The 26184-nt window shown below is 38.0% G+C and overlaps 2 protein-coding genes across 4 annotated transcripts in view; both read left to right on the plus strand.

The window, feature by feature from the left end:
- LOC140135144 (espin-like) overlaps positions 1-26094 on the plus strand; it is a 163774-nt gene extending 137680 nt beyond the window's left edge. For 2 of the 3 annotated variants that reach the window (XM_072156256.1, XM_072156258.1), the window contains 5 exons: positions 3903-4048; positions 6199-6477; positions 19268-19347; positions 19459-19470; positions 21228-26094. In XM_072156256.1, the coding sequence (XP_072012357.1) occupies positions 3903-4048; positions 6199-6477; positions 19268-19347; positions 19459-19470; positions 21228-21375 (665 nt within the window). In that variant the 3' untranslated portion in view covers positions 21376-26094. The remainder of the gene's footprint in view (positions 1-3902; positions 4049-6198; positions 6478-19267; positions 19348-19458; positions 19471-21227) is intronic. The other variant, XM_072156257.1, reaches the window with a different exon arrangement.
- Positions 12066-15820, plus strand: LOC140065219 (espin-like protein). The gene is made up of 2 exons (XM_072112822.1): positions 12066-13747; positions 15787-15820. Exons 1-2 carry the CDS (start codon positions 12066-12068, stop codon positions 15818-15820), a joined length of 1716 nt encoding a protein of 571 aa, XP_071968923.1.
- Positions 26095-26184: the final 90 nt, after the last annotated feature.

Raw genomic sequence — 26184 nt, forward strand, 5'->3', positions numbered from 1 at the left:
ATACATAGATCTAGTGTGCTGATGGAGTAGATTTTATTACGTAGGAGAATTTATTGTCATGGGACTTTCTGAGGTCAGTGTTAACTTTGAGATGTGTCTTCTTTTGATACAAGTGTTGCATCTTTAAATCTGTCCTGAGACGTAACTCCAATTTCTACATCGACACTTTACTGAAAGTTGAGATGATTTTGTGACATTTTCAAAAGTCTGTCTCAACAGACTGGCCACGCTTACTTTCCCACCCACTAAACTGGAGTATATGGTGTAAATTTGCCAAATTTCACAATTTCTTTTGGCACAAGTGCGTCCAAAATTTTGACCTATTTGGCATCTTCTTGAAGCAAGAAATGCAGGGATGATAAATGTGTAATCCTCACCAGCACCAGATTAATCATGTGTTATAACATTGATGCTGCTGTTATCAGGAGTGGACTGACATTAGGGAATACTGAGGTTCCCTTAGTAACTTCTGCGCTTACAGAATTCAAAATCTAAAAAATAGTAACTTTGTGTCCTTAAACTGTATTTACACAACTAAAGTCAAGTGTATCCAGATTCATGAAGTTGGGAAGCGGCCATTAACTTTTAACCAGAGGGTTATGGGCTTCGATCAGTACACCCCATCAGACATATACAGTTACCAAATGCTAAATAGGAAACAGAACATGTCTGTAGATATCTGAATAGTTTTAGTTTGTATTTTATTTAGCAATGGTGACAGAAATGCAGCATGAACTCCAAATATGCAGAGAATGCTGTAAATGATACCCATAACATCATGGCATTCTTGTCATAGTGTGACAAATGCACTTTCTAAATATATGACAATACTAGTTTTGTGCTAATATTTGCAGCTTGTGTGATAAGTAACTGAATTCACACGCCAATATTATGACAGACTCATAGAAATGAGCATTCCCAAAGTTTGGGTTCAGGTTCAACCTCGCAAACCGGACATATAGGGGCACATTTATTTACCCGTTCCAGTCGCGATCCCGTGGCGTGTTGTCTGACGCTAAATCAGGTCTGCCGGGATTCACTAAGGTCGTGCGCCTGATATCATCCCAGTGCATGTAAGTGCTGATCTTGCGACACAAATTCTTTTTTAAATGCCACGTTTTTTCCTAATCTGTCGGGTTGTCCGATGGCCACACCCCCCGATTTCTGGTGCGTGAAACCCGCCGCCGAAGCGACACAATCTGATCGTGTGCGCCAAAATCTCAGGGCAATTCGGCGCAAATCGGAAATATTCGGGAAACCGACGAAAGTGCGGCGTTCAGACCCTTAGTAAATGAGCCCCATAGTGATGAGCAGACCTGATGTTTGGGTTTGGGGTTCGGCTGCGGATTGGCGGCTGAACAGCCAATCCAGCAAATTGACGGCCCTAGTAACTAGCCATGGTCCGTTCTTCTCTACCAAGCACACTTACTCATAAATCCAGCCACCATCACTGTGATTTTTTTCTTATATTTGTTATCAATGATCTGTTTCCTTCACAAATCAATTTTTGAATTATGGTGATGAGCCAGCAGGGCTCTTGGGGGTGTTACCAGAGCCCTTTTGTGCTGTAGCTTTACAGGTTGTTACATTTTCTCACCCTCCCCTGCTCCCTCGATATAACCCCCTTCCCTCTGCCTGATGTAATCGGCAGTAAAGGAAGTTTCAGCACACAGCGGGATGGGGAAGTTCTCCTGCACAGTATACACAGTATAACATCCTGTAAAGCTGTAGCACGAAGTGGCTCTGGTTATGCCCCTAGAGCCTTTTTGACTTATTAGCATAAGTTGATTTTAGAAGGAAGTAGGCCATCAATAACAAATATAAGTAGATTACCACAGTCATAGTGCCTAGATCTATGAGTGCCCCTGGTTTTTTCATACTTGATGCTGATTGTAGATTTCCTTTAAGTAAAGTACAGGCTGTAACTTGGGATCGGCACAGGATAAGTAATGTACCTTATTAAGTTGTATATATTATAGGTAAATATATTAACATATATTATTTAGTTTGCATATAGTAACAATGATAGTGGTTCATTTTAAACTGATACACAACCTTTCATTAAAGGGGTTTTCCAAAAAAATAAAAACTGGTCTGCTTTTTTTTTTTTTTTAATAAAACTGTGCTATGATGGTCCATTGGCTACAGTATGTCTATTATTATACCTCAGAGTCATTGGCAAATTTGGCAGTATTTTTGGTAAAATAGCAGACCCTACTCTCTACATGGAAACCATCAGTGGTTCTGTTATTTTTATGTGTGTATGTTTTACCATCCGCTGTAGTGCTTAAAGCAACAATACATAGAGAAACATTACAGTCTAGACAATTATAAGTTATTCATCATACACAATCAGACAATCAAGCTGGTTATTTTAAAGTGTTGCTTCAGGGATCATATTCTACATGTATAGGGTAAGAGTAGTGTACATGGCTATACCAGTAAACCGGAAATTGGTCTCCCACTGATGAAATATTAATGGACATTGCGTTCTGGGAAAACTACCCTATAATGTATTATAGATGACTGTACTTTCATGGCTATGACTGCAGATTATGAGACATCTGCTGGCACCATAGGGCATGCTCATAACAATAAAAAATCTCATTTTCTTATCACTGTGGAATTACCATGCAACATATGATATTTTGATATTATATGACTATTATTATTTGTTATGGCAGTAGGGCTTTGTTGATCCTATTAAATATTGATAAGGGAAGGTATCCACCTGTTATGCTACTAGCATTTCTGAAATGGCCTGCGGCTGTGTTAACATTCAGGAACTTTTTACCTGCGGCTAGCACAGACAATGACAGTAATAAAAGGTACAGAGAATGGGTTAGTGCCCACACCTGTTGTATGTACTCTAGACAGTGTTGTGTCCTGACTACAAGGACTGCTGATGTCATGTGTGATGAGAGTCACAGCAGCCAATGAATATGGCATATCCAAAGCTAAAACAGGCGGGCGTCTAGGTGTGGAGTGAATCCTGCAGCACTGCCCCTTCAAATCAAAACCTTGAAGTGTCACTGCAATGCATTTCCAGACTGTATTAGCCCCTTCGATAGGCACGTAGACACCCGCTTTGTTTTTCCTTTGGATATATACACTGATGACAAGGCCGACGTTTGGAGTGAGCCAGCGACAGCCACTGCACACCAAAGTTTGACATGCCATTATAATAGTTATGTGGTCAGCATAACTTGCTCAGGTGAGGTGTATAAACTTTTATGGAAGTTGCCATACGATATATTTTATCTCTTCTTTTTAAGTTACCGTATATGATCTGTACAGCAGTCAATGAGTCACGGGAGCACCTTAAATTTGTTAAAACCTGTGTATTACATTGTGAATAGGTATCTAACATACTTGAGTAATTCAAGTATATTAATTAATATTTGTGTTTTCCAGTTGTTAAATATATGAAAGTTAAGAGCCCCAAATTGTTAAAATTGGGGAAATGAAACACTATTTGGAACCATGTTTGGAAACACATTTGGAACCCCACTTCATATTTACATCAAATTATCATGGTTCCCATGTTTTTGAGTGCCATTCATTGTGCAGCACTGATGACGATACCCATAAGTTTTACAGAGCATGCATCTTCTATGAAGCAAGCATTGGCTTAGGACCTCTCGCTGAATTGCTTTCTAGGTCAAAATATGTTCTTGTAGATGCTGATAAAGCTAAGATGTTCACTGAGTACAATTTAAACAGAATCCATTATGGTTTATATGAGCTGTATAATTTTAGCTCACTCTACTGGTGGGTAAACCTTATTATATTATTCATCATCACAGAAAGTTGATCAAAAAATTCTATTAACTTTAGAAAATTAATATTAACCATACTAAAACCATGTGTATAATTTACTATATCATTACTATTTTTGATAGGTACAAAGTCATTCAACATGATGTCCCCAACTGGAGACAACTCTGAGCTGCTTGCTGAAATTAAAGCTGGGAAAAGTCTGAAACCAACCCCACAAAGCAAAGGTTTAACCACAGTCTTCTCAGGCAGCGGACAACAAGGATCAAATGTGCGGGTGACATTAATTCTATATGTTGCAATTTATTAGATCACATAAGTGAAAAAGTAAAGAATTAGCATTTTGTGTCAGGTTTCTGTTCAGATATTTAATTGTTTTGTACTGTAGTATCATATTCTAAGCTCATCTATATAGTCCATACAGGCAGTCCCCGGGATAGGTACAAGAAAGGTTCTGTAGGTTAGTTCTTAAGTAGAATTTGTATGTAAGTCGGAACTGTATATTTTATCATTGTAATCACAGCCAAATTTTTTTTGGTCTCTGTGACAATTGGATTTTAATAATGTTGGATTGTCGCACAAACCAAGATTTACAATAAAGCTTAATTGCAGACATTGTGATACCTCTTACAGCTGATCATTGTAGCCTAGGGCTAAAGTACAGTAAATTACCAACATCCATAGGTCCGTTTGTAACTAGGTGTCCTCTCTAAGTCGGATGTTCTTAAGAAGAGGACTGCCTATATACACTTCTACGGTGTAAAGTGTATTTATAAATATACATATTGGGGGTTATTTACCATTGGTTTCCCTGGGCTTTTGTGGTATAAAAAAAAATCTCAAAAAAGTCACATTGATTTCCACCACTTGATTAATCTGGCATAAACATAGAACTGCTTCTAGTGCAATGCTGTTCAAAGCCAGATTAATGAGTTGGGACTTTTTGGAGGCTTTTTGAAAATCAAATCCCAGACAGAAAGTAGACTATATGAACACTTGTTAAAGGGATTTATGAATTGGCGCACAGACTAAAAGGTTTAGGACTCCATAGACCAATTTTCAGCTGCTCTCTTTTTGCTCCACAAAGTACGCTAAAAAATGAGTCAGAAAAATAGAAGCGCAATAAAACTGGTGGATTCACAAGCAGCGTTAAAATTTTGCGCCCAAAATTAGAACAGGACGAGAGTGTCGGAAAACAGCTATATTGTGGCTCTGACACTTCATAAATTCAGGTGCAAGAGGCGCAAAAAGGATAAAAACTTCCAGTTTTCCATTTGAAAGGCCATAATAAATGGCTGTATCTAATGAATCCATAGGGGTGAGGGGGGCTTTATATAAAATAACCATGAGGGGACTGTTTGGTATGAAAAACTAGGAGACTGATTTTTAGTTTCAGAATTTTTAATGCCGTCATGCGAGTTCACTGAAAAAGGTCCCACTGAGGCTCTGCCACCCAGCGGCCTACTGAAACCTGGAGCCGATCCTGTCTGTCTTTGTATATAGAACCCCCAGTCATATTTCTTTACAGACATCAAACCAAATTTTTTAAGATAAACTCTCTCCTTTCATGTGCTTACCTCTGATCCTCAGTGCTGCAGACAATGGGAAGATTTACATTTAACTACCAGCCATTTATATATCCATCCAATCCAAGCAGGATATTAAGATATTGATATACTGTAATATGCATAAGTTATTAATATCATCCTGGGACAAACCACCTATTAGACATTTGACTCATGTGTATGTGTATATGAAGTCCCTTATAAGTTATGTAAACTTATAAAGCACACAGACCTGAAGGGAGAGAGGGTGACAGGTTATGCCAGTGCTTATTGAAGTTGCCTATCCTATTTATTTATATCATGCATAAAATGTAATTTTCTATACAGGCGATCCCCGACTAACAGACGACCCCTAGTTAGCAAGCATATCTGTCACTGTTGTTTCATTATATAAGTGGAAAATCTTATCGCAAAATATTTTAAAAGCAAATTAGCCATCGATTTTAATTTCCCTGCACCTGGTATCTTTATACAAACTGTCCATTGTTAAGATACTAGAACAAGTATTATATTAGTTCTAAGGGAGGAACTAGTTTGTTTTCTTAAGAAAATTAATATCTTTGTTAGACAGAGACTAATCTGAGATGCATAAACACATACATGAAGCTAAGTGATTTTGGAAATACCCATGTCAGTCACATGTCTGACATGGGTCACATGTCGGACATGTAAGCTCATGTCGGAGTGGGAAGTATCAGATTAGTTGAGTTTTTCAGGTAAGATTAGATAGATAACAGATAGAAGAGATGGAGAGATGAAGAGAGATATAAAAGACAAGAGAGATAGGTAGGTAGATAGAGAAATAGAAAAATAGATACTGTAGAAGCCATGTTATATCTATTCTTTTTTCTTTCAGTCAGAGGTTCCATCTCCGGTTACTCCTTCTCCGGCTTCTCCTTCTACATCACCAGGAAACCCCACCATTTCCCCCAACAAGGGAGCAGGGAAGACTTCTGAGCCCCTAATGAATGGAAATTCTACTCCTCCAGCCATGGCACAGAGTAACCAGCTTGATATTGAGTCTCTTATCCCTACACATGATGAACAAGGAAGACCTATCCCAGAATGGAAACGACAGGTCATGGTGCGAAAACTGCAGCTGAAAATACAAGAGGAGGAGGAGAGGAAACGCACGGTAAGATGATGCTCCATCTGCAGTTTGGGGTGTGTGGACTGTAAGTTTGGGCTTTGTTTGGTGTGAATCGTTTGGTGTGCCACCCCCTCTGTGTGATGTTTGTATTTTCTTTGCTTCATTTATTTATTGCTTTGATGTAAAGAACTATTTTGTGAAGTAAAACTACCATCAGGGATCCTACCATCAGGGTTCCTACTATCGAGCTCATCCCCATACTGTACATGGCTAATATAAGAGTTCAGCAGAACTTAAGAAAAACTTATCTTATATATTCCATGCCCAAGAAGCTGTACCCGATAATTTGCATAAATAGAAGATACGTTTATTTAGGTTCTGCTATACTCATATATTAACCACATACAGTATGAGGATGAGCTTGATAGAAGGAACCTTCCATCAGATCTACCTTGTTGGGGAGGTTTCCTTTAAAGGGGTAATACAGTTTTAGCAAACATAAGTATATTTATCTTGTTGAAAGGATGAATAATATTCCATTATACTTTCTGTATACAAACCATTACTTTTTACATTCAAGGGCTGACAGTCTGCTGGTCATGACCAGAACAGATGCATTTTCCATAAAAGTATAATTTAAGGTGCTTAAAGAAACTAAATTCTATAACGTGTATTGCGGTATATTTATTGTACAAAAAAATTATATGCATTTGCTAAAATTGGAATACCCCATGAAAGTGCTTCCTGCACAATACATCTATAATACTTTTCTAGTATACATGCTTCATTCCTTCATTCTTACATGTCTCCACTGACAGTGGTTTGCTGCTGTTATATAAAGTTTAGACAATTCTCGGAGAGCCAAACAGACTGGTTTCCTAATTAATAGATTTTACCTGTACTGACACATTAGGGATCATTCATTATAGGATTTCCACCAGTCTTTATAGTTTTATTCTTCTGGATATCAGCAACAATAAGTGTTAGAGTGTTTCCTTTAAAGGGAACATGTCACCACATTACTCATCCCCATGTCCCATTTCTCATTCTCACCATTGCAAGGACATTGGGCACTTCATGTCATGTGATCAGGGTGATGACATATTAGGTTCTTTACCCTATTACATGTACAAAATGTATCCCATGTATGTGTCTGTATCACATGAAATCACGGTATGCCTCCATGGACATCTACTTCAATGAAGGCACACTGTGATTTCATGCAATACAGATACTACATGGGGTAGATTTTGAAAAATGTTACTGGGACAAGGACCTCAGATGACATCACCTTGGTCACATGACATGAAGTGCTCAAAGTCCTTCCAAAAAGGCACCGTATAAAACATTTTAGAAAGCATTTTCTACTCTTATAAGTAAACAAAGCTGTGTATGTCTGCAGTTGAATATTGGCAGACGGTCCATAAGTACTAGTTCCATACAGCAGCATTTTCTAGCAGTGAGACTTGTCAATCAGGAACAAGGAGGCAGGGAAAAGCAAGTAAAATTTACTATGCAGGGCCCCATTAATATTGGACAACTCAGGTGAATTGCATATAATTTTTCCAACTAATTTTATAACAATGCAGCCACGGAAAGCTACCATTTAGGGATATGGGCAATGCTTTTTCATCAAAGTTTTTTTATAAGGTATTTATTTGGGGGGAGGGGTCAATTTAAATGGAAGGTTCCCTTTAACTAACAGCAAGCAGACAAATCTGAAAATATATCTTGAAGCCCAAAGACTATACCCAACAAATTCTATTTACCCTCTTTCCAATATATTTAGGTGGGCTTTTTAGTGGGGCTCCCCATCTAAAATACTTAGTATAGTCTACTTTCTACAGGGTTCTGACCCTATAGAACATGCGCAGCTTCCCAGTAAGGTAAATAAAGCATTATACAATGTCCATTCAAATCAGCAGGTTTTCTGTGTAATGCAGAGTATGAGATGCACTTCCTACTTGCTCATCACTCCTATATTCTTAGAATTCCCTGACAGTATGAGGCAGGAATATCCAAGTCTATCCTTATATAACAGAGTTTGCTGAGTCACACCTTATGGAGGTGAATGCAAATCACACCTAAGCAACCAAACGGGGAATTTGCATGACATTACTCTGCAGAACTTCTTTACATTACACACAACAGGTGTCTAAAACTGACCATTCTGTAGAAGCACACAGGATTCTTATATAAAATACACAAAAATCCAGTTTTATCACACATTTACATAATATTTATTGCAGTTTATGTTTGCTTCAGCATTTTGGGCAAAGACCTATAAAAACTGATTTGAACTGATGATGATTGAGGCCCAGTATTAGAGCAGTGAAGTAAAGATGATGTATTTTTTGGAAACCCATACCTGGTAGCGAAGTCAGGAGGGAATGAGTGGAACATACTGGAACATACACATGAATAATTGCATTTACAATTCAGTGTATAAGAATGAGGCTAACAGGAACTAGAGATGGTTGTGATAAAAGTGTTATTTTCTCAGAAGTGACAGAGATAAACTGATACAATGTCATGTTTTTCTATGTAAGAGTAGGAATTAAGTTCCTTTAAATGTATTGGTAATATTGCTTCTATAAATTTGGCTATAAATATACAGCACTTGGTTACATCATATTTGACTGCTGTGCTATAAGTGCCAGTGGTGTAACTTAAGCTGATGGGCCCCAGTGTAAAGTCTGTGCCAGGCCCCCGACTATAATGTATGGTTCATAGTACTAGTCTTCACATATGGGAAAGTTACACCGTAGGGGCTCCCTAAGCCTCTTGGACCCAGATTCGACTGTACCCTCTGCAACGCTCAAAAGTGCACACACATGATGTGACAGGACACAATAAAGTACACAAAAAGAAATAATTAAGGAGGGGGTATTGATTTAAGTTCATATTTTTCTTATGGAACTATCTCTTCTACTAAACACTTGTATCCTCATTTATGTCATTTATGGTTCACCTTCCTTTTTACCTAAAGGAGTATTCCCACGAAGATAAGATCCTTATATGCACTCAGGATAACAAAATAACACATTCGCTAATTCACTACAGCATAAATACAGCATTTCAACAGCAGTCCAACCTGTCTCTATCAGTCCTGATATACACAATTTCTGTTTCCCCGGGTCCTGACTGTTAATCTTCTGAGTTCAAGGTCGATAATATTGTTTTCCTGTCTGTCGCTGCACTGAGCTCCTTTCTGCCTCCAGCACTCACTCTTGTATTCCAGGACGAGCTCACACAGACAGACACAGACTTATTGCCAGCAAGCAACAGCGTGAGCAGAGTAAAGCTACAGGCAGATAAGGATGGGAGGCACAACAGATCTGTATGTTGTGGCTGAGAATGTAATAGTATGAGAATACTATACTATACATCTTTCTTTCTATGTGTCAGAAACTAGTGACTGTTCAAAAGATAAATGAAAGTGTATATGAACCTGTACCCATATAATCTAACTACATTGTCAGCATACATACAGCATCTCACAGCACTAATGGGATCATGAAGTGTCTGCTCAGAAGTTATGGGTTGTTCTTGACGAACCAGCTCTAAGAGCCAGCTCTTTCTCGTGAATGACGGGAGTAAGCTACCCTCTGTGAGCCGATGGGTCACTTAACCCCACCCCTAATCGACTCACCACGCCCCCTTTAACTGATAAAATTGAGTTACAAGTGGTGTGGAGTGGGGGAGCGACTGGGCTGAGGCTCCCTATTACACACTCAATAGGGAGCTGTTCTGGAGCCAGAAGAGCTGGCTTTTCTTAGTGAGCGGAGCCTAATGAGCCAGATCACTAAGAAGAGCCCGACTTCATCACTACTGCTTAGAAAGTCCTCACCCACACCCTGGAATTTTACACTGACCATCACTGAGTAATAGGGCTAAAACAGCAGTAAAACAGAGTAAAATTTTAAAGTAAGGGAGTAAAAATGATCTTTTTTGTGGAAACATCACTAAGGGAATGAAATTTGAGATTTTCTTTCATGGGAAAACCCCTTTAAGATAGAGGCAGCTCATAGCCATTGTGTCAACTTGGCTTAATTGGCCTAAACCATGTTGTTAAGGGGTTGCTGGTTGAATAATACTGGGGGCAAATTGGGGAACAACTAAAGCTCCAGGGTTAATTATGCTCTGGGTCCAGCCTCCAACTACATAATACATGTTCTTCTCCCTGTAGGATGGATCGTTAGTAAAATCTAATCATCCTTAATATTTGTAAACCATCCTATATGAAAGCCAATGAAGTTGCCTTCTGTTAAACCTTGGGGACCTATCACTATATATGAGAGCCTGGGCCCTTTGCATAATCTTCTGCTACTCTGGTGGGGCAGTCCTACCCTGATTCTGATTAGTTTTAGTTGACACAAGTTCTTGGGTAGTAAGTTTACATACAACCTCTGCATGGATTGTACAGTGTATATGTTCATCTACCATATGGCTGGACACTATGAATGCTGCATTATTACTTTAGGACCAGAGTGCAATCTAAAATAAAAACGCATTCTCCAATTAATGAGTTAAAATGAGTCAACATACTCTCTGTTAAATCGCTATATGCCCATTCAGGCTGCTTCAGCTCTATGGTGTCTCTACATCTTCAATAGCGGTTAGCCAAATGTCCTTTAATAAATCAATAAATAATTTTATATAGCGCACAAGTTGGTCCCTGTCCCCATGGGGCTCACAATCTAAACAACCTACAAGTATGTTTTTGAGTGTGGGAGGAAGCCGGGTCCTTTCAGTCAATACCTTTCCTGCCCATTCCCCTTGTAAAAAATTTTGTCCAAAAAAGGAAACTTGCACATGGCAAGCGGATGGTCAATGAAATAGCTTTTGCACTGGGCCGAAGTCGCTTCTTTGGCCTATTTTTCAGTAGGGTTAGGGTTTACCACTGAGGTTTATCAAACGTATAAATAAAAAAATAGTTTAAAAAATGGTTCCCAAGAAGAACTGAAGTCTCATCTCTTAGGATATGTTTGCATGGTGTTGGTGTGCAGTTTGTTTTCCTCTTCTCATGATACATTTAAACTGCAGTATCTAGTACAGAGAAGTATGACAAGCTCAATCTTCAATCCGCCCAGTTGTTTACATAAAGAGACAACCTGACCTGATGGTATCTATAGATATTAATAGCTTATATATGTGTGTATACTGCATACTGCACGTTTAAATGTTTTACATGGACATTTAGTGGTGTAATGAGTGATCTGTCCTGTACCATCTTCATCGCTAGTTATCCTTCCAGTGATGAACATCATGTATTTCTTATGGGAATACTTCAGAGCATGCTTGATAAACGGGATTGCCACCTATATGTTCTGTGAATGATGCGATGTTCTTTGCTCCTATTTTCGTGGAGTTTTATTTATTCCTTAATTGAGAACCCCATGCCTTGTTTAGAGATATCCTCGTATACCATTACACCACTAAAACATGTAGTTTTTTTTTTTTAAAAGAGTGCAACCAACAGACTATTTGGCTTTGTATCCTGAGGGCCATGTTCCCTCTTTTTTGTTTTTTTTTTACTTTTGAAATAGTGTGAGGCCGGTAGTTACTACCACCCAGAAGGATGGAGATATTCTCATGCGCACAATGCAATTTTGGGACCCTTTGGGGAACTCATGACTGAAGATGATATTAATCGTATTGAGAAGCAGATTGAGAACCTTCAAGTGATGCATAAAGTCCAGAAAGTAGAAACTGAACTGGAGCAGCTAGAACATGAACTACAGCAACTGCTACCGGTATCGGCTGCCTTATCACAAGAACACTTCACTGTTAATCCTAAACAAATGCAAGGTAGAGCTGATGACCTACCAGCTTGGTGTTCTAAAATCTCTACACTTCTAAAAAGTATGGCTATTCTCTTAGCCACTCTTGGAGGTAAAGACGTCGATCTTGAAGACTTGATGTCCAGGGAGACCACAGAACTGCCTCAAAATACAGTTAAAGACGGTGGAGCAAATATTGGCAGATCTCAGTCCTTTAGTTCCACCAGAGAAGAAGTTGAGAAAGAAATTAAACAGTTTGGTGTATCAGTTAAAAACTTAAAAGCTAATTATGAATTGTACGCCCGACCCCAAAATGACTATGATGCTTCCAACAGGATCTATAAGAGAAAGAGATCTTTACCTGTAGGGACGACAGCTTACGGATATGGAAGGGAACCTATATTGGAGGAAGACTATATCACAAGCAATGAGCAATTTAACATCTTGAATGATGGATTATCAAGACCACTTGAAGAACCACCTATAATGCTATCACATGCCCAGTTAACATATCATGATGAGGATGTCTTCCCAAGAGATATAGATTCTGGTAATCAAAGTAACATTATGGATGCATTAGGAGAGCCATTATTTAGTGCAGATCATATGACTAGAAGTCTACCAGTACAAACAGAACTTAGCTGTGTACAAGACTACATAGACATGAGAAAGGAAAGGATTGTATATCTTTTCCTTGAACACTGGAAGAAATGGACTTTTACAGAGTCTGTTAAAAATAGCAATCCAAAAAAGAAGCCTAGCAGTGGTTCCACAAGTAGTGAGGTAGAGATTGAGAAAAGGAAGATGGAAAATGAGGAGAACAATGGCAAAATTGCCAAAGGACAAAGTGATGATGACCGCCTTTTATACTTTATGAAACAGAGACAAGTTGTTGGAAAGTTGATCAGTCACTGGAGAAGTATCATATGTCAGGTTCCCACAAGGCAGATTCGGCGTCTGAGTAGGGCAAATATGCTTTATTGGCCAGAACATTTTCTACCCCATGTGAATGGCTCACCAGTTGAATACTCAAGCCTAACCTTGGACCTTTTCATGTTGGGCTACTTCCAGTTGTTAGAAATGACTATGTCACGAGAGGAGAGAAAGTTCCGTCACCTTCTATGCTACGAAATGTTTGACCGGCTTGGTAGTCATAGCTGGGAGCTCATTCGTAAATTTCATAAGGTTGTCATGGAAGAAATTGAATCTGGAAAGAGAGATTGGACTGATGGATTTGAGGACCTTAAGCAGAAATTCTTTGGGGACAGTATAGTGGGAGATGAAGATTGTGTTAAAGTAACTGAGCAGCTAGAAGAGACTGAAATTCAAAATACATTGGTAGATGAATCCAATGTTATAATGGACCTCAAATCCAAGCAGAATGTGGTTACCTCAGATGAACTGACTCCACTCCCAAAATGTAGGAAGGACTCCATCCAGCTGGTGTCGGAACTGGGGGAATTTACCAATGATGACATTTGTCGTTATATTGATCGTAGTTTTTCATTTTGGAAGGAAAAAGAAGCTGAAATGTTTGACATATGAGGTTATTTCTATCACTTGTTCCTATATGTTACAGGCTGATGGTAAATACGACTTTACCAGCATAAACACGGCAACAAAAGGCTGCCTCCTTTTATGGATGAGTAAATCCATATGGAACAACTGAATTCACATAGCAGCAGGTGCACATTTGTTCGCTGTGGAACAGAGAGATCAGCAGAACCATTTAAAGAGCAAAATGCAGAATATGTTTAATTTCTTTGTTTTTGTGTTTTTGGAGGATGGAAAAATCCATCTTATAATGATTATTATGATCCATATAATTATTCTAGCAGTTCCATGCAAACAAATCTAAATAAGTAAGCCCTAATATTAATATACCAAGTAAAAGTGCTTGATGATGAGGTCAGTTATAGTAAAATTCCCAAAAAATAAGATTTTGCTATCCCATCTGTTTTCTATCCATGAAAAGAAAACTATACCTTGATAGTAAAATAATGTAGTGGATTTTTTCCTAATTTTATTGTAATATTTAAAGGTGTGGGCATAAAGGAAAAACAAGATACAATGCATACACCCATGTATATGTTTACATACAGACATAAATAGCACTGTATGTCTTCCATCATCATAAAGAAGTGCAATAGCGGCCATTTTGAACCAAAATCACCCAACCTTTAATCAATAATTATCAGTAGCTCACTCTACATCTATCCAAGGACTTAGATGTTTTGGAGAACTCATAAACTTTGGCTTTTCTTTTTTGATCAAAATACCTCTAATTGAAGCATACATTTCCTTTACTTCAAGACCTATAGGTAAAATTTAAAATTACATAGTGGCCTTCAAATAAATGATCATCAATGATATGCATGAATGTGATGGGTCCACCAGTGCAGAAGCCACTCTTACATACGCACTTTCCATTCTAACACATAAATGGGGGTATCTACTTTCCCTTAAAGACAAAATATGACCTAAAACTGTTAGACTTTTTATACACTTTTTAAAGTCTTAAGTAAATTAACCCTAAAGAATTCATAGTATATATAAACTCATAGTATATGAATACATATCTGTCTAAGTGGCATTCTTCTTAACCATTCTTTGTATGTTTGACGTTAGAACTAATTTATTATCTAGTTCTAGAAAGTAATGTACATGTGTGTAATTACTGTTTTTGGTGATTATTTTAAGTATAGTATATCTATAGCATGTAGTAGTCAGATTTCCCATTATCTCCTACCTAAATGATGAGTCATATTTATCAAGCTCTTACCTTCAGAATTCTGGTGTCAAAATGTCCCAAACTGGTGACTGTTGAAAATTTTTCTTGACTTTTTGAATATCACATTTCTTTTTTGAGATGTGGTTAGCCTGTTGAGCTGATATACACCAGAATTATGAAATGATATTTAAGAATTGTCAAACATACCTGCAATCTTACTAATAGGGGACAACATAGAAAGTAAATTAACATTTGAGGGCAGTCATATTATTACTAAAATAGACGCAAAATAGTCTCAAAACCATATTGTGATTTTTGACGCCAGAATTCTGGATTGCAGTGCGGTTCATGCTATATATTTTCTATTTAGACAGATCTTGCATGCCTTTTTTAATTTATGGTAATTTTCGGTACACATATTAGGCTTTATCTTTCAGAACCGGACCCAGTGATCTAGTAATGGGCATTCAAATTTTATAAATCAGCCACAAATCTGAATTCTGACTTGTGGATCTGACCAATTATCTTGGACAGTTCTGAGACATGAAGCTTACTATAATAATTTCAGTGTTTTTTTCAACTGAGAGCTTATAGGTGTAGAAATGTTCCTGTGTGTTTTTGGCCTTCTATTTCTGATGTATTCTCTGTAGCTCAATTGTAGGTCAAATATATTTGTGTGTAGTTGTATTTTTCATTAAAGCTCAATAAAGGTTCCCTAGAATGCAAGTCTGATCACTGCTGTATTTTAATTTTAGAAACATTTATTAAATTGCAACTTTTTCTAAGTTTAAAAAGGTATGAAATGTGTTCACATGATGGAGTGGAATTCATAGTTAATAGTTTTAACTATGGAGATGGAGTGATTCATAGTTAACGGGTACCTAAACTTTTGTAGCAAACCTATTTTTTTATTTAAAAAATTAATAGAGCAGTTGATAACAGTGAACTTTGTAATATACTTCATTAAGTTAAACTACGGTACTTCTCTGTACCTTATTTTTTCCCCATTCTCCTGCAGTAAGCAGTGTATTTAGAATCATGGAGAGTTGCATCTTCAGACAGAAAAGAAGGCAAATGATAACAAATGATTTCCATTCCTACAGAATATTTCCGTGAATGATGGAGGAAATTGGACTATCCAGGGACAGTCTGTTAAGGGTTAAATCAGGATCCTATAGCTCTCAGCTGTCAGTGAAGAACAGGACAGAAGGTTGATTTACATAAACTGCTTAAATAATAAAGATGGGAAGGACACTGGAACATATTTCTTTAATGAAGTATATAACAAATTTATTATCATCTGCACTATTGATCAATAAAATGTCATCAACAGTATGGTTACATTTTAACCACGATACGATAAGATTACAGCTTCAAGCGTGGGAGAAATGGAAACTGCCATGTGATGCTACATGCTACATCTACACCAGTTTGCATATTTTATACCCTATGTGCATACACTTGGGTGCAGATGCTGAAATAATAATATTGAAGTGGAGTCCTGGTATTACAGAACAGTAGGAAACATGTATTCCATATTATTGAGGGCTAGGCATTGCCCTTCACTGCCCCAAGTAACATTTAATCATTGCAAATCATTGGTGGTGATTTTTCTACATTTTTGTAAAAAATTGGCAAGTAAGTTTAATTAAGCTTGTTTGATTTTTATTGCTTTAATGCAGATTCAACTAACAAATCTATATGTCTCCATGCTCAGGGTTTGTTTGTTGTCTGCAGCATAGGTTTTCACCTGATCTATAACATACTAGGATACTATTTAAGATCTGCTCAGTAACTCCTGCTCTATAATATACTGTCTGCCAAGAGGACATTATATGCAATATGCTTATCTCCTTCTGCTCTATAGTACAATGTTGGCAGATAAAACACTATGTGCAATGTGCGCATTCGCCCTGGTCTATTGTATGTAGATAAGACACTACACTACACTAAGACACTACATACAATCAGTTCAATTCCTCTGCTCTATAACATGCAGCCTGCAGATAGGATACTATGTACAATCTGCTCAGCTCCCCCTGCTATATAATATGCTGCCTGCAGATTGGACACTATATAATCTTCTCCGGTCCTCCTGCTCTGTAATATGCTATCTGCAGATTGGACACTATATATAATCAGCTCAGTTCCTCGTGCTCTATAACATGCTGTCTGCAGATTGGACATTATGGGGCTCATTTACTAAGGGTCGGTTGCTCACATTTGTCAGACTATGCACCTTTTTTGGGGATAACACGGCTTGCACAGGTATTTAACAAGTGTCTGTGCTGGCATTTTTTGGCACAGCTGCGCTGGCTTCCATGCGACATGATGTAGGGGTCTGATTCAAACTGAGCGCAGGATTTAACTTTCAAATTGTGTCGCAAAGCTCAAGCACTTACATGCACCACTAAAAAGATGGTGAACTCTGTCAGACATGGGCGGGGAAGCGACACATGCAGGATACCGGGCACACGATCTTAGTAAATCGCGGCAGAGTGCATCATCGTCGGACAATGTACTTTCAGTGAACTTCAGCGGCTGTGTTAGTAAATAAGCCCCTATGGGGATCCTCCGACAGCACGTCCCCCAATTTGTGTTGCATGGAAGCCAGCACAGCTGTGCCAAAAAACGATGATGCACCACAATCCCAGTGCAGACACCTTTCCAAGCCGTGCAATCCCAGTAAACAGCGCACAGTCCAACAAAAGTGAGCAGCTATATCTAATCTGCTCAGCTCCTCTGCTCTATAACATGCTGATAGGACGTTGTATGCAATCTGTGTAGCTATCCCTGCTCCATTCCAGTATATAGGATTAAGTTGTTGCCTTTGTATGTCACTGAAAAAAAGAGATACTGCAGACTATATATCACTGATCCTCTTACACGTTAAGAATAATTGTAAGAATCTGTAAACTTTGTTAATCCTCAATTTGTATGTGTCAATTCTGCGTGACCGTTACTCAAGGAGACTTAGATATAGATGGAAATATGGAAATAGCTCTGGTTATGTTAATACTAGTCATCACCGTAAATTATTTTAACCCTAGACCTCCATTTCTGAATGTTTTCTTCTGTCTCTTTTCTTTTTTTAACTCTACCATTATCCATCCATCTTTTGCTGCTCTTTTTCATGTGTGTTCCTCTCTCCTCCTCCTTCTGTACTCTCACTGTGCACTTTTCTCCTGTGATTTCTATATTCTTTTCTATTTTCCTTTTTGCTCTTTTAACTCCTTTGCTTTCCTCTCCACTCTTTCTTTCTTTCTTTCTTTTTATCATTTCTCAATTTTATTTCATTCTTTTTACCCATGTTCCATTATTCAATATTTCCCTCTCCTCTATTTCTCTTTTCTCTCTTTATCTCCTCTCTTCCACTTTCATCTCTTACTCTGTTCCCTCATTTCCATTTCCTTGCTTTTCTTTACTTTAGCTTTTAATCCCATGTTATATCCTTTTGTAGTCAGTCTCCTCTCCATCTTCTTATCTCTTCCTAATCTCTTTCCTCCTTTTATTCTTTTCACTGCATTCCATTAGATACGTTTTACCCATTCTAGAAGGCTCTGAAAAATGTGGATGTTTTTATTTAAAGACATATGTATTACGGTTTTGTTGAATGATATGTGACAAAACCAAGGAGTTCTTCGAGATGATGTAAAAAATGAATAAAATACAGTGCGGTCCCCTACTTGAGAACACTCAACTTACAGGAGACCCCTAGTTACAAACGGACCTCTGGTAATTGGTAATTTACTGTACTTTAGCCTTGGGCAACAATAAAAACCTATAACAGTTATCAAATGTTTCTGCAATTAAGCTTTGTTAATGCTGGTTCTTACAACAATCCAACATAAAATCCAATTGTCACAGAAACCCTCAAAAAATTTGTCTGGGGCTACAATTATAAAATATACAGTTCCAACTTACACACACATCCAACTTAATAACAAACCTACAGAACCTATCTCGTACGTAACCCGGGGACTGCCTGTATATAGTATAGACCTATTACATCAATTATCCCTTTTATTTGGCTTCAAAGTAAAGTGACGTTAATTAAATAAATGTTCGAACTTACAACTGTTATAACATAGTTGTTAGTGTAGGATCAAGGGTTTGGCCCTCCTAAAACAGTGGTAAAAAAGTGTGCATAGGTAAACCATGGGTAATGTACCATCGAATCGAATGATTATTCATTTTAGGTGGTTGTTCCCCTTAAGGACTTCAGTAGGATCATGAGTAAGTTACAGTATTGTTTTATAATTGGGCTTTATACTTGTGACTGATAGATGTATTTATTCAGGATTTCCCATTTCTCCTATAGGAACAGGAAGAAGCCGCAAAATTATCCACAATGCCGGCATGGCGGAGGGAGATCCTGAGGAAGAAAATGGAGGAGGAAAAGTAAGGCTGGTTTTTATCTCAATTGTTAGTAACTGAACTAATTTGTATTTTTTTTTCTTACAATAAATTTAATATTTCCTTCTTTTTTCCTTTGCAAACTTCATGTGACAGGGAACAGAAAAGGTGAGCTTCTTGTTTTATCTTACATATATTTCTAGCTAATCCTTATTGTCTAGACTATGTATGATGCCCATAGATTGTGCATGAATGTCTCTAAATCTAGTTGTATAAGATCTTAAAGTGGTTCTCCAGCCACATACATGTTAACCTTAATTTGCTGATCAGTGGAGGTTTCAGTAATGGGACCTGCACCGACCATGAGAACATGCTCTCTTCATATCATGCTACCACCTGGGGTGCAACAGACCCCCTGTACTCGTGACCCGTGGTGGTCCCATCACTGAGACCCCCACCTATCAGCAAGTAAGCCGCTATGCTGTTGATATGGGCTAACTTTTATGTAGCCGGACAACCCCTTTAAGGAAAGTGGTCAGCAGAGAATGCTTTTTCTATAATAAGCCAACCTTGTATGAGTTGTCCTCACCTACATAGATATTGAGATAATTTCATTGAGATACAATTTTTTTAACATCAAAGCAATTTTTTTTAAAGGGGTTTTAAGGAGATTGGAAGGTTGGACTATCACCTATAACCTTGACACCCTGTGTCTGGTTTCTTGTACTTTTTGAGACTTTTTTGTCACAGTTGAGGCTTTTTTGTTGAGACTCATGTGCGACTTTGTAGGTAATGTCTCAGCAATGAAGCAACTTTTTACTGAAAAAAAATTTCTGAAATTTCACGACTATTCATGCTGATACTGTGCATTGGCACCAAAAAATGTGCAAAAAGATTCTTTGTTGCAACATCTTATGCCTTAAAGGTCACACAGTGCACAATTCTCAACCTGACAGAAAAAAAGTCTCGTCAGTCACAAAAAAGTCTCAAAAAGAAGTACAAGAAACCAGAAAACATGGTGATGATCCCCCCTACCCCTCCCATTGTAATCAGAAGGCAGGGTCTTCCTCTGTGGATACAATATGGCAGACATATTAGTTGTTTCCCACTTTTGAAAAAACCCCCAGATATTTGTGAAGGTTATCTCAAGCTCATGGGTTTGACTCAATGCTTGAATGGTACTGCTGTGGAGTCAACCCTGGGACACCGAAGGCCTCTCGTTCTTAGCTTTTAGACAAAAGAGGTTTTGGGGGAGGTGCAATTTCCCTGGCAATAGAACCCCCCAATCTATTATGGTGGAAGAGGCAGCAGAAGATGCTTTATTCTAGTCAAGTTTTACTAGTGGTTTTGGATTAGTTTCTATTGTGCCCTGATGATAACCTACAAGTTAGCTCCCTTTCTTTCATTTAAACAAAGAACAGGTAGTACATTATTTTTTTCTAGCCACATTGAAGGCCGTAGACTAAACATTAGTTATCCGGTCACCTACCTGCTTACAAGTATACTTAGTGCCCTGTTCTACATGCATCCTCCTTCTCTGCTCCTATATAAAGTTATCATTGAACGCCCAGTCACATAGCTCCAAACAAGTATACTCCGACATGTTCTTCCTTCCTTCCTCTTCTCTCTGCATGTCTGTCATTCTTGTTTATGTTACTCCCATAGTCAACCCCTTAACTGGACTAGTACACATTGGGACGGCGCTCCTACACTAAGGTAAGAACGCCCATACATTGCTCCACAAGCATTCTTGGGGCTTTATTATGCAAACTCCTCCTCTTAGGGAATATGTAGTCAGGAAGAAAATTTTTATTTTACTTTGGGAAGATGTGCAAGTTTTGAGAGAATTTCTACAAGAAATTTTAAAGAAAAAATAGGGTATACTTTACCCTGTAACCATCGCCTCCTTCCATCTTGTTTTCCAGAAAAGAGCAAGAGAAACTAAAGAAAGAAGAGGAGGAGCGAGAAAGAGAGCAGTCGGAAAAGCTAAGAACATTGGGCTATGATGAAACCAAGTTAGCGCCTTGGCAAAGGCAAATTATCCTAAAGAAAGGGGACATAGCAAAACATTAGGCGTAACAAATTTACTGTCCTTCATCTTTAATTGTCAGAGTTTATATTGTCCAACATTTGGTTTACAGAGGAAACTTCATCAACAAAACTACGGTGATGTCACAGCCCTTCGGGGGAGGGAAACAATAATTCTAACGGACTGAATCATACAAAAATTCAGAGTGTTTTTCCTACTTGTCTCAAACAGAGACAAGTGACTAATCTTAAACCAAGGAAGACAAGAAATAACTGATTATATGTAAGAAAATTAAATTCCTCCTCTGGAGGCCTCTTTATAGGTTAAAGAAATCCAGTCTATCTCTCTGCAAAGAAATGTCTTATCTTTTTTGGGAAGTTATTATTTTTGTAAAATTAAAGGTATTGTCCACAATACCCTTAACTAAGAACTGTCCTCTCATGATAAGATAATTTCTTAATCTAGTAACAGCATCACCACAGGAGAAATGAGGCATCACGTGATACACATCAAACCCAATAGTGTGTATGGGTAAATCCCCTGATCCTTGACTGAGAAACAGTTTTTTATTACATTCAGCAGACTAAATCTGCCTCTAGCGTTCCCTAAATATAAATTATGATGTGAAGCTGATAAACTTCCCCAGTTGTTTTTCATAATAATCCAAAATTTTGATTATTCCTTTCAGTTTTTCCTTCCTGATTACTTGTGGGTGATATCCACTAAAGATATACTGGGACAAACCTTATACTGTGGTAAGAAGGCTACATGACAGTCCTTATAGAAGCTCTTATACACATGTTTCCATTACTATCATTTTCATGGCAGATACAGTTCACACTTCTTAAATTGAAAGTCATATATCTCAAAAGAATGAGGGAAAAGACCTATAAATCCAACACTTAGGCCATAAATTGCTCTCAGAGTCCTGAATAGTAGTCAATCCAGGAATATTGTAATATACAGCTAGCTCACTGTATAACTGAAAAATGGAGGATTGAATTTTATTAAGGTCATGTTCACAGACAGAGTTTTAACTCAATGCAAAGACTGCGAGGGCAAGACCATGAGGTTTTCATTGCTTGCATGCAAAACACATGATCCTCATTCCGGATCGCAAACAATTTAATAGAAACACACCTGTAATTGGACAAGCCCCTCCCCTGTGAGTGTGCCTAAGGTATATAAGCATTTGTTTAGCTTTCTTGGTCCCATAAATAATTAAGTATGAGGACATCTTATATCTGAATGACAAACACCTTGAAACTGTTATGGCAGCCGTATTGGCATTCTTACCAACAAAAGTAATTGCCGAAAGTACCTGCAGAACAACTGAGAATACGTCCAAAACACCCACTTTTGGACGAGGTTTGTAAAATGCCCAACCGCTTTTGCGATCTCATTCCATCTGAAAAAAAGATTATTTTAATTAAAAGTTCTTCAGTTGAATACTAAACTTACAATAGTCCAGTCCTGTTTACCTGGTAACTCATTCACACGAACGGAATGGGGACTGATATGCAGCCCCATTGACATCTATGGTGCCCAATCATGATGCGGTGAGCACACACTGGGTCACATTTACTAAGCATTGGGGCGCATTTCCGTCGGGTTTCCCAACTATTTCCGTTTTGCGCTGAATTAAACAGGGGTTTTTGGTGCACGCGATCAGATTTTGGCGCAATCGGGCCGACTTTCATGCGACACAAATCGGGGGCGTTGCCGTCGGACAACTAGACAGATTCGGACTAAGCGCGGGATTTAAAATTCGCAAGACATGCACTCACATACAGAAGAAGGTGAACCTGAGCGGTGAAGCGACACATGCAGGATATTGGGTGCACGATCTTAGTGAACCGCGGCGGACTTCATCCTCATTGGACAACGCACTTTGGGGATCGTGCAGGTACCTGGTAAGTAAATGTGCCCCATTTGTAAATGTGAGGGGTGTGCAGCGCTCATCCGTCCTCCCCTCCAGGGCGTGGCTACATGTTTGACCGGGCTATGGCCTAGGTGAACATACGTCGTGTGAGTGTACCACTTTGGTTTCTTGTGTGTGTGTCTGCCTGATACCTCCAGGACTGCTTATATGGAGGAGGGGGTAATTTATGCCATATTCAAAGGGGTAGTGTTACCAGGTAAACTATTACAAAAACTGTTAAAAGGCTCTAAAACTCTGTTCCAATGCTTCCTGATTCTCTCTATGCTGACTTCTATTATGCACTGTCCATCACTGTTAAAGCCAGTAATTGGCTACATGTTATTTTTGGGATACGCTCATTAGATTCCAGTTTATAGGAAACATTCAGTGTCAGAGCAGGTATTTGGGGCATTGGTAAAGTAATGAATACATCTATTTAAATGACCCTATGCTACTCTAAGTAGATTTTCCCAAATCTACTTAGACTAGACAAACTCTTTACAGAGAACATAATGTAATATTTCATTTTTTTTTATTTCATAGTATTTCATAGGTAGCATAAAAAATCTGTAATGGATTTGTCTGATCACCCGCTACACTGTTATTTTATATTTTAATATTAACTCTCTTAGTTTTCGTTTAATTGTAATGATATTCAGCTATTTTCTAGTATACTTCTTGTTTCAATTCTGCTCCATCTTCTAGATCTTTGCTTGCTGTCAGTAAAATGAAAAATACATCAGAGATTGAAAGCAGTGGAGACCGAGTCCTTGTCCCACAGATGCATGGCTTATTGATGTACACAGCACTTCTCAGTATTACTGATGGAAAGTAGAGATATTGAAATGGTGAACAATTGAAGCACTTTTATTCTGCATCAATTTTTCATAATTTTATCTTGATACTTTATTTACAAAACAAAACTAAAGGGGTTTTTCGACCTAAAAATTTTTATTTTCTCTGAACACTGGGTAAGACTGCACCTTTGTAATGCCAGACTTTTCTTCTTAATTCCCTTATCACAGATCTCTAAAGGGTCAATACTGTGTGGAACCAAAAACAATTCTTGTCCATAAATAGTGAACTAGAATTTCTATATACTATGGACCCCATTCTGGGGTATCTGAGATATCTGAGTGTTGAATCCACACATTGTAGAATAACACAGATTATGGAACACAAAATCCATACTCACTCTTCTAGTAAGCAATTATAATGCGGACAATTTGGGGTCCAAGGCTTCTGGGGGTAGTGGGGTGGGCGGACAACTAAATCAACCACCAAGTTTGATACTTCCCTGTAGATATAATAAGGAGAAGAGCCTCCAGTCCTGTACTATAGTCACATTTGGTGATTTTTGGCACTAATGCTTATAGCAGCCCTTTTTAATTGTAAGCTTGACTCTGAATCTAGGCACTGAGGGGTTAATTTATCTTAGGATTTTCTCTATTTACAATGTTTTTGTCATTTGGATGTTTGTGCCTAAATTTTGAACTTTTTCACTCGCCTAGCAAAGTAAGCCACAAGTTTTTCAGTGTTGGGCCTGATATATCTTTAAAATCCAGATGTGGATGTATGAAAAGTAGCAAATAAACTCCAGTCTCCATCAGCTGTAGAAAAAAACTTTAGAAGGGGTTTCAGTAGAGTTTGTTTTAATACAAAAGTCACAAAAAGGCCATATATTTGGCTGCCTGATATATAAACATCTAAGATAAATGAAACATGTACAAAACCCAGAAGAAAAAAAAAAGGATGCACAAAGATCCCGACTAACGATAAATGATCCCCTACGTTTCAGACCATTTAAAATAAATGAGATAGACAAGGGGTCCACAATTTTCAGACAGCCCAGAGCCCATGGTAGCCTTAATCTGCCCCTGCACTAGATCCATATAGGTCTAGGACATAGGAACCCTAATATGTACAGTGCATACTCCAACTCCTATTCATGTACTTACATTGTGGATTTCAAGCTCTACACAGTTACATGCAGCTTGGACCCAAGGTCCACAGACATCCATACTGTGCATGCCCCAAGATCCATACAAGTTTATACAGTATAAATCCTAAACTGTAGAAGAGAAGACCTATATTGGCAGTGAGAGCCCCAAGAGTCATATTAAAGTTGAACCCAAAGATCTATTCAGTGTGGATCTTAAGATCTTTACAGGTCAATGCAGTACAGACGGCCAGTATTCATACAGTTCCATTCAGTGCTGACTAACAAGATCCATACAGTATAAATCCTCAGGTTATATACAGGTCCATAAAGGATATCCCCCTAAGATCAATAAAGTATAAATTCCAATATCTCAGAAAGGGCTCTCCGTTACTAAGCTGCAGTTTTCCCCATGTTGATGGAATCCCCCCCCCCCACAACACCATATTTGTAGGGATTTTTACATATTGTATATACAGAATATATTCCTTAAATGTTAACTGAATGTTAGATGTTAGAGGATGCCAGATGTGTTGGCTGTGAAATCATTTTTTTTAAAGAAAAAAACTATTTTAAGAGAAGATACAGTAAATAATATATTAACATATTTGGTTTATAAAAATATATATATAAAATATACAGATGCCATATTCATTGCCATTGCCATGTTCGCAATATTTTCTACATGTTGTCATGTTTTCCTGCTTCCTTCTAGCAATGTCTGGCATATACATATATATATACATATAAATGAGAGATATATATTGTCTAAACGCTGACGAAAATGAATAAATATGGTATCTTTTCACACATACGACGTATCATACGTGTGGTTGTTGTGGTCACATGGCTGTTGACGTTGATGATGTCATCATACTTTTGCAAATAAATTATTTATTAAAAGATAAATTGACCAAGATTTTTTTTTTACAATATACATAATTTAAAGTAAAGCAGGGCGGCTGTGAATAGACCCGAATTGTGGCTCTAATG

The sequence above is a fragment of the Engystomops pustulosus genome, chromosome 6, assembly GCF_040894005.1.
Source record: "Engystomops pustulosus chromosome 6, aEngPut4.maternal, whole genome shotgun sequence".
NCBI classification, from domain to species: domain Eukaryota; kingdom Metazoa; phylum Chordata; class Amphibia; order Anura; family Leptodactylidae; genus Engystomops; species Engystomops pustulosus.

Bases quoted from the DNA above. Each gene is read 5' to 3' on its own strand.
- LOC140065219 (XM_072112822.1), top strand. From the start codon at position 12,066: ATGACTGAAGATGATATTAATCGTATTGAGAAGCAGATTGAGAACCTT. The intron at 13,748-15,786 runs GTTTGACATATG...CATAGTTAATAG, and splicing joins AAGGAAAAAGAAGCTGAAAT to TTTTAACTATGGAGATGGAG.